This window comes from Lygodium microphyllum, chromosome 17, assembly GCF_053477565.2.
Source record: "Lygodium microphyllum isolate KBCC chromosome 17, Lygodium_microphyllum_v1.1.10, whole genome shotgun sequence".
Lineage (NCBI taxonomy): Eukaryota > Viridiplantae > Streptophyta > Polypodiopsida > Schizaeales > Lygodiaceae > Lygodium > Lygodium microphyllum.
Window position 1 is genome coordinate 2,081,791 of NC_141151.1, and position 14,272 is coordinate 2,096,062.

Here is a 14,272-nt window from a genome sequence, read left to right on the forward strand (position 1 = left end):
CATACTAATGCAAGACAATCATCCAATAGCATATTCTAGTTCTACACTGAAACCCTTTGAGGTGAAATATTCCACTTATGACAAAGAATTATTAGCAGTTGTACAAGCATTAAAACAGTGGAAGCATTATTTAATGGGTTCAGAATTCATGATAAAGACCGACCAGCAAAGCATTAGACATCTACTTAGCCAACCCCAAATTTCTGACCGTCATATCAAATGGGCTTCCTTCATTCAAAGTTTTCATCCTATCATTCAATACCAACCTGGAAAAGAAAATGTAGTTGCTGATGCATTGAGTAGAAGACCTGGAATTCATAATATTTCTATCATATCTTTTGATTCTTTGATTGCTATGAAAGATACATATCACCAGGATATTACTTTTCATTCTGATTGGCAAAAATTAGTTCAAAATAATTTCATTCCTGTTGATTCATTGTCATATAATGATGGATTTATGTTTTTTGAAAAGAGACTGTGTGTTACTATTCCATTCCGATCTTTTGTTTTGAATGAAATTCATTGTCCCCCATATCAAGGTCATAGAGGTATCATATCTACATTACGCATGTTAACTGAAGATTTTTATTGGCCGCATATGGATGCAGATGTATCTAATTTCGTTTCTGAATGTTTGATTTGTCAAAGAATAAAGAGACATCATGGTAAACAGTATGGATTACTAATGCCTTTGTCTATTCCATCTAAACCTTGGGAACATATTTCTATGGATTTCATTACTGGTTTACCAAATACTAAATCTAACCATGACATGATTTGGACAATTGTAGATAGATTTAGTAAGCAAGCATATTTCATTGCATGTAAGAAAACTTTAACAGCATCACAAGCAGCACAGTTATTTTTGAAAACTGTTTTTACTAACTATGGATTGCCAAAAGTGATTATTTCAGATCGAGATTCTAGATTTTGTAATAATTTTTGGATTACACTGTTTGCAAATCTAGGCACAAAGATTGATTTCTCATCTGCATTTCATCCAAAAACAAATAGACAAACAGAAGCCACAAATAACACCATTTTAGATCTTTTACGTGCATATACTATCTCTAAACCTCAGACATGGGACACTCATTTGCATTTATTACAGTTTGCATACAACAATACACCGCACACATCTACAAAGAAAGCACCTTTTGAAGTCATTTATGGATATAGATTATCTACACCTGTTGCATCTTTGTCTAATAAAATTCAGTGCTGATGATATTGCTACTATGCATAACAGTATTTTTGATGAGGTTAAGGATATGATTGCTAAAGCCCAACAATCATATACCAAACAAGCTAACAAGAAAAGACAAGCTATGAATTTCAAAGTTGATGATTATGTTTGGCTTAGAATAGAAAAGCGTAGACCGCAAAGTGTAGATAGACATCCAGTTGTCAAATTAGCTCCTAGATTTTATGGACCATTTAGAATTATTCATAAGATTAATGATAATGCATTCAAGTTAGAATTGCCATCTCATTGGAAAATTCACAATACATTTCACATTAGTTTATTGAGACCATTTAGAGGCCAATTACCTATCCACCCTGTTTATGAAAACCCACCTTTATTAGAGGAAGAGACTGAAATACTTGAACCCGAAGCCATCATAGACACTGACTACATGACCACTAGAACTGGCTGAAGGTATTCTAGATATCTAGTAAAATTTAAGAGCCATCCTGTAGAGGAAGCACAATGGATTCACGCTAGAGACTTAAATGCTTTCCCCACTCTGTTAACTCCACATTGAGCTAATAGCAATTGAGGTCAATTGCTATCCCACCCCGGGGGTATGATGCCAGGAGGCATATTCCACGGTGGATTCCGTGCCACGGTGGATTCCGTGAGGTTTTACGGTGGATTCCGTAAACTTAGATGACCGGGGCTCATACACAAAGAGGATTCTTTGTGCGAGAAGTTGATGGGGACGCCTGTCCTTTTCGGGCGTTTCATTAATTTAGTGTGTACGTGGGTGATTCCATAGCGGGTGATTCCGCAAAATGCATATTAAATTAATAAACGTTTATGAGTTTAGAGTGCGCACTCGTAATAAATTAAGGTTAGGATTTATTTCTAACCAGTTGATTTATTTATGTAGCTGAAGACTGCTGGTATTCACTTTTGTCGGTTTAATTGTATTATTTTACTAACGATTGTGAATGCTTCAGTTGATGTGTAGAGATAGCAGCAGTGGCGGAGGAAAGCATTGGAGTCTAGCGAGTATTCGACCTTTGGATTATATTTTGATAGGCGCCACGCCTATATTTTGTTATGTCTATTGAGATATTGATTATTGATTATTATTTTGTATGTGCCTATGCGCCCGGATATGTTATTTCTATTTGGACATTGAGATTGGGCGTGCCAGACTCTATGGGCACCGTCCATTAGCTTTATTTTCCTATTTTTGTAGAAAGCAAACTCAAAAGCTAAAAGCTTGTCATATTTTTGTAAATTGGGCTATTATTGAGCATGAAGATTGAAATATACATAAAATACATGCTTTGTGAAGCGCTCACACAAGGCATGGGGGGAGATTGAACCCAATTTGTCTCTTGCTTCTTGTCGTTCATGCTTTTACATTGTTTTTTGTGCAAAAAGGTAGAGTTCATTGTTCTTGGGGACCTTCCGGGATTCACTACGTGAGCATTCTGTGTCCGATCTGCGCACCACTTTGTTTGCCATTGCTTGACGCTGAGTGATGAGGAGTAGTAAGACAATAGACACATCAGCATATTCAACATGCTTTGAGTCGATGCCTATCTCTAGCATGTTGTTGTCAATGATGTATTCATGCTACTTGGCCATGTATTAAGCCTCTTTACACTTGCTTAGTCAATTGTGTATTTGGCAATTCTCTTCCGTTATCTTTGAGATCTACTATATACATGATGGTTATGCCTATTGGATGTATCCGACCCTAACACATGGGTTTGATAGTCTCAGTACCGGTTGCATGCTTAATGACTACTAGTTGCTCATACATACCCCGCTTCTTGCAGGATATACCTAGCACTTATAGATTAGATTCTATCACTTGATTGCTCCCACTTGGTTTTGGATTTATTGCTATCATTATTTTTAGCTTTTTGTAATTGTAGGTTTATGTATCGTCTATGAGGGCAAATGCTTTGATTTGACAACTACTCTTTAGCAGTTAGTGGGTAGCCCTACTCTTTGTAGTTTCTCTATTAGACATTGTATCGACTATGATTTTGGACTGTTTTTCTATTATTTACAACAATCTATTTGTCTTGGACAGTGCTTTCATTTCTTGCATTATTAGCATTTTTGATGGCACAAATTACAACTATTGGAAGGCACAAACTAGGCATGTTCTAGTGCAAAAATTGTAGATTAAACCATTGAGACATGAAGACGCAAGGCCTAGATGCTTTGATGCAAAGGATTGGGCTGAACTGGGTGAGTTGTGTAAATCTACAATCATTTTGTCAATCTTTAAGCATGTTTTCTATAATGTTGTCTTTGAAGAGCATACTGCCTAGCTGGGAGTTATGGGAGAAGATTCATGATATCTATGACAAGCAAAGTCTTGCTTTAGAGATGTATTAGCTACAGTAATTAATGGTGGACCTTTGTATGAAGGAGGAGACTTCCATGTTGGCCCACTTGAATGAGTCTCATTCCATTTTTAGCCAATTGTCTTCGCAAGGGATTGAATTCAAGTAGTTCTCTCATGGTTGACAGTCAGAGGCAATAATGTAAGAGCAGTAATGGCTACCATGGGAGAGACTCTCAGTAGTCTTATCCCCACAATCATGTGGAGAGTATCACAGTAAGTCCCATGGCCATAAGTTTGCATTGACTTGTCATTATTGTGGGAAGCAAGGTCATATTCGGCCATAGTGCCATAAAATGCATGATGACAAGCGCAAGGAAAAGGGAAAAGGCAAAGTGTATGAAAATAATGACGATTGCAGCATTATCCCTATCAAGTCTAGCATCAAGATTAAAGAGGTTAATGTCATGAAGATTGATTCTAATGATGATTACATACTTTTAGTTTCTTCTCTTGATGTTTCGCAATTGGCCTTGCCTCGTTCACCTACGTACAATGTTGGCTAATTGATTTGGGGGCTTCAGTTCATGTAACCCCTCTTGTCGAGAGAGTGGTTTCACTCCTATAGTAGCATCACATGATCTGTTAGATTGGGTAATGACTTGGCATTGGATATTATTGGTATTGGATATTTCCAGCTACAGTTTCCTTCAAGTAGTATATTTACTTTGCATAATGTACACTACGTTCTGGCTTTAACTAGCCTACTTTCTACTAGACAATTTGATGATGTAGGTTATGTTGTCTCTTTTGTTGATTCCTCATAGAAGATTGCCTATGGAAATCTTGTCCTAGCATGAGGTGCCAATTTTGGCACTCTTTATCCCTTACTTGTATTTGTGTCTATGAACCATGTTTTGGCAATCTAGAGTACCACATGTATCATTGTGGCATTGTCACCTTGGGCATATGTTATTAAAGGTAATGAAAATGCTTACCCATTTGTAGTATCTTCTATCCCTTGATTATGTGTTTTTATTCTTGTGATCATTGTCTTTATTGGTAGACAGACATGTAGTTCCCATAGGAAGTCTAGCATTACGTCCATGGGTGAGCCTCTAGCTCTTATTCATTTTGATGTTTGTATACCTATACCCTGTAAGTTGTTAGGTGGTGTGAAGTATTTCATTACTTCATTGATGATTACTCATATAAGGTCTAGGCATACCCCATAAAGCAAAAGTTGGAAGTATTGGTGGCTACATTTCAGAATTGGCTTGCTTTTGTTGAGAGCTAATCTAGGTATAAATTGAAATGCCTACCATCCGATAATGGTGGCTACATTTCAGAATTGGCTTGCTTTTGTTGAGAGCTAATCTAGGTATAAATTGAAATGCCTACCATCCGATAATGGAGGCATGTATCTAAAGCCTTTGAGTAGTTTTGTGATGAGAAGGGCATTACGCGAGTTTGTAGTATGCTTAACTAGGTAGGCTTACCATGACACTTTTGGGAGTGAAGCAATTACTACTACTGTATATTTGATTAATTAATTCCCATGCATTGCTCTTGACTATTAGGTTACAAAGGAGGTATGGTTTGGAAAACCTCCATTATATGCTCATTTGTGTGTCTTTGGTTGTGAGGTTTTCATGTTTCTAAGGACAAGTGCAATAAGATGGATCCCAAGTCTATGAAATGCATCTTTCTAGGTTATGGGGATGAAGGTGAGATGGGATATCGCCTATAGCATTTGCAAGCTTGGAAAGTCATCCAAAACCATGGTGTTGTTTTTCCATGAAGAGAAAATACATGCGCAACCTAAGTAAGTCCTTGAGGTATGCATGGTGATATTCTAGGAGGAGCCTCCTATTATTGTATAGCTAGTTAGACAGCTTACCATAGCTAATGCTCTAGTGGCCTAGGATATGATATTAGACAGGATGTACATTCTCCATAGCCTATTTTGAGGTGATCTACTAGACATAGATGTCAACCTGATCAATTTGCATCCTTTATGGACTATGTTATGGTGACAGATTGTAATGGGAGCTCACGCTCAACCACCAAGGCCCATGGACCGCTTATTCCTTCAAGTGTTTCAAGCGAACACTAATGTCTACCTCTCACATAGCCAACCTGCTACCCCTCTCTATGAATAGTGATCTTACCTTTGATGCCCAATTGAGTGCCCTCCTCCTTCAAGCACATCGATAGCTCCACGATTCGTGATGCAAGCTCAAGCAATCTCAAGCCTCCACCTCCAAGCTCCATCCTCCATATCCAAGCATGAGATGAGAGAAGGGAAGAGAAGAGAAGAATAACAAAGGAGATGATGGAGGGCTTCACTACCACGATCCCTCACCCTCACACACTCACTCCCTCACTCACTCACACTCCCTTCCTCAAGCACTCACAAGCAAGCAAGAGAAGAGAAGGAGAGAGAAGAAGAGTCCACTTTGCCACACACCAAAGAATGCACTTCTCATTCACTTTTTGAGTTTATATACAAAGCCATCATCCCTTTGGGCACCCATACCCTTTTTTACACGACCGGCCATCACGGCAAAGTCCTCTTTTCCCGTTCCCTTCTAGTCGCCCTTTCTCTTTACTCATGCCCTTCTACCCTTTACAATTTGCACAGGAGGGAGCTTGGTGCTCTTTTACAAAAGTTTTTAGGGTGCCTTGAATTTTAAAAATGCAGGTCTGCCTTTAACTTAGCTTTTGAGGCTGCCCTTGCACTTTCGACCGTTTCCCTTCTTGCTTCTTCCATTGTGTCTGATTTCCTTCTAGGCCACCTCTTTTAGGTGACCCAACTTGCGATTTTCCACTTTTTCCTCTTTCTTCTTGTGTTGAGGTTGACATTATCCCCCTCCTAGTTTAGTGCTAGTCCCATGGCACTGATGTGTAGTGGTTGGAAGGTGGGATAAATGTAGCCAGATGGCTTTTTTTGAGTTTGTATACAAGCCCTTATGGGGGGATGGCGTTGGGTGGATCTGTCTTTGAAATTCAATATGATGTTGGATGGCAGACCCCTATCCAGAGAATGGCGGGTAGACAGTTGAAATTTAAGATGGTGTTGGATGGATCTGTCTTCTTGCCCTTCGTGGCTGCTATTTACGATGTGATCTTGACATGGCTTTTCCCCACTCCTGTCAAGTTGCCTCATCCCTTCACTTATGTTCGTGTAGAGTGTACCATTGGCATAGGATGAAACATGCATGCCTTATAAAATGAATTACATTACACCTCGTGCTTTCCTTGCGAGAGCATTCAGAGGTTCTCCCTCATCCTTAAGAGAGCCTTGCTAGAACAATCAGTGCTTGGGAGAGCATCTTTCATCCTTGACATGACCTCCCTCATCCTTGAGAGGACCTTGCCAAAGTAGTTGGAGCTCCCTCTGTCTTTGAACTTGCCTTCTCCTGCACCATGCCAAATGAGCTTCTTCATTCACTTTTTGATTGGGGCTGCCTCTCGGTCTGCCTTTGCCTTGTTTTGTCTACACAGTAACATTGTTGCATAAGATGACCCCTCTCTTAGATGGGTGCTAGTTCCAAGACACTTGCGGTTTTCAGTTGATGAAGATTCGATGATTTAAAAGGGTGGATGTGTGAGTTGATGATGATGGGTTTTGAGGGAATCGGTCTTGGGAAGAAACAGATCACTTGGTCAAGGTGGTGGAGGTCGAAAGCGCATTGCATGGATGATGGGGGCTTCCGAAGTTGGGGGGTTGGGGCCTTTGTTTATACTTGAAAAGAAAAGAAGGTGCACTACTTGGGGGTGTGCCTGCTTTGCTATGCAGTGCATTGTGCTTGTGCTAGTGGAATTGGGAGTTGGGTCGGCAAGCCTGGGTGTTGTCCCTCACTTGAGGACCTAGTTTGTGCATAAGGGAGGTGTGGTGTGTGTAGCTTAGGGTGGCATGTCTAATCATAGGCGAGTGTTACATCCCTAGGCATGTCCTGCCCTTGATGTGCCCTAAGCGTGAAGTGGGGGATCAATGTGAGGCTAGGGGGTTAGGGACGGAGCCAGTCAACCGAAGCCACAGGATGCACCTAACTTGAGAACCCCTAGGTGCAATGACTATGGTGGCCTGTGTGGTGTAAACTACTATTTGTTGTGATTTCTTCGCTTTTCATCTTTGCCTTCTTTCTTCTTCTCTCTTTTTTTTTTGATAGATACGGTGGCGCTCCTAAGCTGTACCCTAGTCCTGTTCTAATGATGCATCATGGGGTGGCTAAGGGATTTGCTAAAAAAGGCACGGCTTTGCATGTAGCTCTTGAGATTAGCCCTAACATTTAGAGGTGTGGTTGACAAAAAGGGGTGTTCACACTTGGTAAATTGGCTATCATTCATGTCTTCGAGCACCATACAAAAAGAGGGTAACAACGTAGCCCTCATTATTAGCTGGGGCATGGCATCACTATCTATTCCTAAGTTGAGATAAAAAAAGAGTGGAGGTAGGTGGGTCTCCTCGTTGCTTTAGTAGAAACCTAATGGTCCTAAGATAATTACAAGTTGCGAAGCGAGGTTTGGATAGGATGAGAAATCCTCGAGGAAGCGCGTGATTGAAGCACGAAGGCCTCTTGCCTTGAAGGTTAGGCACTCCTTGGGATTCTCTACATTGGCATTGTAGATTTTGGGGAAGTCGTACCTACCATGCTCCTCCCTATTGTAGTCCACTCCGTGCTTGTGAGGGTAGGGCATGTAGATAGGATCATTTCTTTCTTCAAGGAGTGTGCCCCAGAATGCCATCCATGCATCAAGTGTTTGTGTCCTAGATCCTCCTCGGCCACTTGGGTTGTGGTTCATAGCCTTGGACCATCTTGGGGATCTAGTACACCTTGTCCTACCAGTAGTTTGGAGCTTCCCACCTCCGTCGTTGGAGTTCTCCTTGCTTCCAAATGCTCAACTCCTAGGGCCAGTTGACAGGATAGCAATCCTTGCGTTGTGGCATAGGCTCTCCAAGAAGTTGTTGAGGTTGTGCTCTAGTTCTTAGTTGCGCTTGCTCCACCAACTTTTGTCTTCTTCTCTTAGCGGCAATGTTGCGCTTCGGTACTTGGCTGCCTTTCAGATCTTCTTGGGTTTCATCTAGTAGCGGTGGGCTAAGCTCCCAGGCTTGTTGCTCTTCTCCTAGCTCCTACTCAAAATCCGGCCCTTTCTTTGGAGGTTGCTCCTATGGGCTCTGAGCTAGGGGTGGATGCAGCCGCTCGTGCTCTTCAAAGCCTAGCTCCTTCAGCTCATCCATGGTGGAGGGGCCGACTTGCCTCAAATACTGGCATTGTTCTTCTTTTGATTTGATGGCTGCTTTTGCCACTGTTTTTGTCCTTCATTTGGGGCTGAATACTCCTCATCATCAGCTACTCTCTTCTTATCATTCTTTTGGAATGATTTATTGCCATTGTGCTCCATTTCCCATGTCTCAGCATGGTCAATGAGTTCACTGAGACTAGAACAATGATAATGATTAAGAGCAATACGAAGTTTAAAATGCAAACCTCCTTGAAACTTCCTAAGCTTTTCCGAACTGCTGATCTTCTTGAAATGTTGGACCTTCAAAAGTAGCTCCCAAAATCTCTTGGTATAGTCACCAAGTGACTCATTTTTCCTTTGCCAAAGCCGATCCCATTCCATTTTTACATCTCTTTTGAAATGAACAGGAAGAAATTGGCTTTGTATCAGGCGAACAGAGGACCGCCATGATTTTTGGGGCAGCATGATCATATTCCAACCCCGTCCACCAAGTATGGGCTAAGTCGGTTAAATGTAAAGCTGCAAACTTAATCTTTTCTTTTTCTTTATACTTGTCACGACCATACAAAATTTGAAATTGACGAATAAACTTCAGAAGAAGATCAGGATTTCGGGAACCATCATACATACTGAACTTGATCTTCTTTTCAAGTTGAGATAGTGACTTAGTCTTCTTCTTCTTCTTATGCCTTCGTCCATGCTCGGATCTTGAGGTTGAAGATGATGAAGTGCTTGATGGGGATGAAGATGGAGACGAGGGTGAAGAATGTCGACGCCTTTGACGATGATGAGGTCTTCCACGAGAAGGGTGTGACTCTTCATTACTAGAAGAGGATCCATCAGAATAGGCGCCAGATGACTTTGAAGAAGAGGATGAGCTTCGACGCGATCTCTTTCTTTGTCTTGAAGTAGAATGGGACTGCCTCTTAGAAGTAGTTGGACTTCTTGATCGGCTCCTTTCATTGGTATGGCTTTGTCTCCTTGAAGTAGATGGGCTTCTTTCCTTGAATTCTTTGGGATTCTCAACTTTTTCTAGTTTGAGAAGTTGCTCACGAATTTGCTGATTCTCCTCTCTAAGACTTTGAATGGCTTGAAGGATAGCACTCGATTGATCCATTGAGACTTAAAGAAAAAAAATATATGCTCAAGCACTCAATGCAAGGGCTGAAAACAAACAAACTTATAGTTGTAAGCACTACCAGTGTTGGGGGTGAGGACCGAGCCAAAGCTCTGATACCACTGTAAACGCCCCGAACAACGTAGTATGCTTAACAATTATGATATTCGCTTGTTTTCAAGATTTAATATAAAAGAGAATGAACACTTAAAGCTGAAAATGAAAATTACTCACAAAATTATAGCCATGAAAATGTAAAAGTAATGGAGACAAGATTGAGGGTTGAAGATGGGCAACCCCCCCTCGAAGGAATGTATTTCTGCTCAACCCAAGTCCCTTAGGGAAGAGCTCAGTTACAATCAACCTGAGAGTGAGAAAAAGTAATTCTCACTCTCACAAGATCATGCAAAGATGTACAAACACACATGCATTATCTATTATGCAATGATAAGAACTGATTTCTTTACAGTATGAGAGAAGAAAAAGGGGAAATCAGCCTTTCTCCATCGTTGATCAGCAGTACATGGATAGGGCTTGCTTCTTTTGCTAAAATGGAAGAAAGAGCTCGAGAAGGAGGTGCTATAATGAATTTACAGGCTTGCTGTCCTATAAACAGCAGTGATAGAAGAGAGCATATGGAGGAATTTGATAATGGAGAAGTGGGGGATGATGATGGGGATGGATGGGGCCAGTTTCTGGCTATCTGTGGGTGCTGTACATGAGTTTACAGCAAAGAAAACTGATGATCAATGAAGAAAAACGAGCTCTTATTTATAGGAGAGGGGAGAGCTAGTACAAAAGGGGAAAGTGGAGTAGCACAAGACAAGTGTCCAGCCACATGTCATGAGATGTGACAAGTGGTGGGACACTTGGAAACTTGTGTGACAAGTGTCTTGACACTTGTCTCTTCTCTATGGCCTTCCTTTTTGGGTTGAATACTGTCAAGAATAGAAACAACCAAATTTAGTAAGCACAGTCAGAGTACATAACTTACTATTATTAGAATGATATCCCTATTTTTTAGGACTAGCATTTTTAGGCTAATTCGAGGCTCCTAAAATTTAGGGACCTCCTAAAATTTAGGGATCTCCTAAAATTTAGGGACCCCCCCAATATGGGTATCATATGAAAGCTTTTTCCGTGTACATTGCAAAAATGGTATCTGAATCTTCATGTGACTTTCCTATGCAAAGAAATGTGCATTTCAAGCTTTCAGCCCACACATGCACATTATACAAGCATTTCATGATCATGCCATCTTGTTGATTGTAACTGTCTGTTCTGGTGGATCTAGCCCATACTTCAAGGCATCAATCCTTTCTGTGTGCCAGTCTAACCCTGATATGCGTGAGTTCTAGTCACAGGCGCCCAATCGGGTCATATAGGTGGAAGTGTGAACTATCTTTTCTCTAACCCACCGCGTGGGTCCACCATAACCTGTGACCACTCATCAGTGGCCAGCTCCAATGCACTTTTCTTTATATCTAATTAGTGCAAAGGAAATAAATTTAATAAATCATTATATAGACAAATTAATGAAAAAGGATACAAATTCTGTTTCTATAGAGTTGTGACAACATAGGGGCTTGTAGGGACAAGAGAGAAAGGAAGGTTTCAAAACATAGTAGTTGTACATGACAAACGAGAAACTGACAAAGGACAATAAATGTTGCTAGACACTTCACAATTGAAAATCCACTTTCTCACAATGAATTGCCAATCTTTGTTCTCTAATTTTCGCAATGGATTTTACATTTTCAAAGGGGTGAATGTAAGTCCAAGGTTAGGTAATGCCACTACACCCTAGTTTTCTTGCATTTGACAATGTGATGGAGTGGAATAAGAAATGTGCAACCACTTGGTAAGATGTAGTTGGAACCAAACATATCACAAGTAGTGCAACCTTCTTGAACTCTTGTAGGTAAAGAAAAGTTAGCCCCACATGATATGTCTTACAATTTTCATCTTTATGAATAGGAAAATGAAAGGTAAAGATGTCATGTGAGGTTCACTTGCAAGACTTTGAGAAAGTGTAAAAGGGGTTTCATGGGGAGCCTTTCGAAATGTGTAGATGGCATTTTTGAACCAAAAGGAATGACATTCCCACAAAATAGGGCTTGCTTTGTTTCCGATGTTTGGTTGTTGGTTACGTTGCTTCGTTGCCTATAGTAGTGACAACACACAAAAATGTTGCATTTACTTCATATTTGGCCTATACCTTTTGGTTTAGGGTTAAACATTGCCAGAGTGGGGAAAGCCCATGTGTGAAGCATGCTACCTACAACAGACAAAAATCATGGCTTAAACCAAATGTGAAAGTTACTATCGGTTTAGGGCTAAACATTGCTAGAGTGGGAAGAGCCATGTGTGAAGTGATGCTGACCATGTGGCCAATGTTTCAAATCTTGGTGTGTGAAAGCAGTCTAGGTAGCAAATCTTGTACAACAATGCCAATGAGCTGTTGCCCAGTTGGTCGAGGTGGGTGCGTGAGTTCCAATCGGTCGTAGGATCAATTCTTCCCAGTTGTTGTTGTGCATGGCCTTAGAGGCACCTACCCTACCATCCTTCGGGATGGTGTTGGGGCGAAATCCTGTGAAAACATGTAGCCAGTAGGCGAAAAAAATGCATTACAAAAGTCTAGTATGACAATGTAGTGTTTGTGCTAGTGGCTATGCAAAAGTTTACTATAGTATCTAGGCATAGTGGTGGCTACTAAAGTATGTTCTTGTATGGTTGATGCTAGTCAGTAGTAGTAGGTAACTGATAAGTTTTCTTTAGTCCTCTTCTTTTGGACAGGGATGGTCCAAATGTTAAGGTAGCAGTTTCCGCGACAGCAGCCGGCCCTACGTTCCAAAACCGCTTTTCATTAACCCAACCCCCAACAAAAGAAAACACGTAAAGACCGGTTTTCCCAAGGTTTTCAATAATAAAAATATAAAATGTGACGCTGTGTCAAAGCTGGTTCAAAATGACTCGGACGCTACGTGTTGAAAGTTCATTGGTTAACGCGCTGCGTCACGCGCTCGATACAAACTCAAGGGATTCTCTCTCTCTCTCTCGCCTCGTCTCGACCGTTGCATTTTATCCCCCCTCACCTCCTCCCTTCACCCTGCAGAGATAGCGCGCGCTCTCTCTCTCTCTCTCTCTCTCTCTCCCGCCATAGCTTCCCCGCAGCTCCCTTCCTCTCTGCCTTCCTTCCATGTCTTCCCCCGCCGACGACCGTGCCTTCCTCCACGACCCGCACGCAGGCAAGCTCGAGAGGCTCGCTGGTAAGATCGGCGCCAGCTTCGCCTCCGCCTTCTTCCTCTCGCTCGAGCGATGCTCTTGCATTACTCTCCACACTGCGGACGATGATATCCGTGATCACGAAGAAGAGGACGAAGAAGACGAACAGCAAGGAGGAGCAGAAGCGGCTGCATCAGACGCAGGCTTAAAAGGCCTAATAAACGCCTCAGAATATCGGGTTGTAAGCAGCGGCCATAGCTTCAATGGCGAGGAGCCTCAGATTGAACAAGATTCCAGGGGCAATAGGACGGAGAAGGAAGGCCGTTTCTGCTTTCCGGTCCGCCGTCGCATGTCGAAGAAGAAGAAGAAGGCGAAGCTGAAGAAAAAGGAGAAGCTGACATGGTCCAGAAGCTGCTGCATCGGGTCGTTGTCGGCCGTCGCCGACAAGAAGGAAGGTTCTGGCAGCAGTACTGCTAGCAGCCGGCTGCATTATCACAATAGCAGCTGGACACACCAGATTATGTTCTCTAAGCAACATCCAATCCATGCCTTGGAGCGGCTCGTGTAAAGCATCATCATGATGCTGTAATGTTTCTCCTTGTTTATTGGTACCCCCGTATGGCTTAATGTCTGTTTTAACCATTATCGGATTGTGTTTCTGTCCTCCTTCCTCTACGTAATGCCATGTTAAGTCTTCTCGCAAGCTCGACATATACGCATTTCTTTAGTTTTATGTATGCAGTGCAGCTTTGGTGCACCGTGCAAGAGAGAGAGAGAGAGAGAGAGAGAGAGAGAGAGAGAGAGGCTAATTGCACCTAGTCTTGTGGTGAAACCCTAAGCGGTTGCTAATGGGGTTGTAGCCCAAGCGGTTTGGGAGAATGGGTGTGTACATGGGTGCGGGAGCTCATACCTTAGATATATATCCTCGAGGAATCTTTCAAAGCTTTGTCCCACCCCTCAAGTAGTTGCTAATGGGATTGTAACCCAAGTGGTTTGAGTGAACGGGTGTGTACATGGGTGCTTGAGTTCAAACCTTGGATATATCCTTGAGGCATCTTTTAAAACCTTCCCCCACCACACACCAATTTAAGAGAATGATGATGGATGGAAAATTAAAGAGTGGTTTGAAATTGGCAATTTC

The 14,272-nt window shown here is 41.7% G+C and overlaps 1 protein-coding gene across 1 annotated transcript; it reads left to right on the forward strand.

Annotated features, from left to right (window-relative positions):
• Positions 1–12,975: 12,975 nt before the first annotated feature.
• Positions 12,976–13,836, forward strand: LOC148021501 (uncharacterized). The gene has a single exon (XM_087696624.1). The coding sequence runs from the start codon at positions 13,106–13,108 to the stop codon at positions 13,697–13,699; it is 594 nt and encodes a 197-aa protein (XP_087552750.1). The 5' UTR covers positions 12,976–13,105; the 3' UTR covers positions 13,700–13,836.
• Positions 13,837–14,272: the final 436 nt, after the last annotated feature.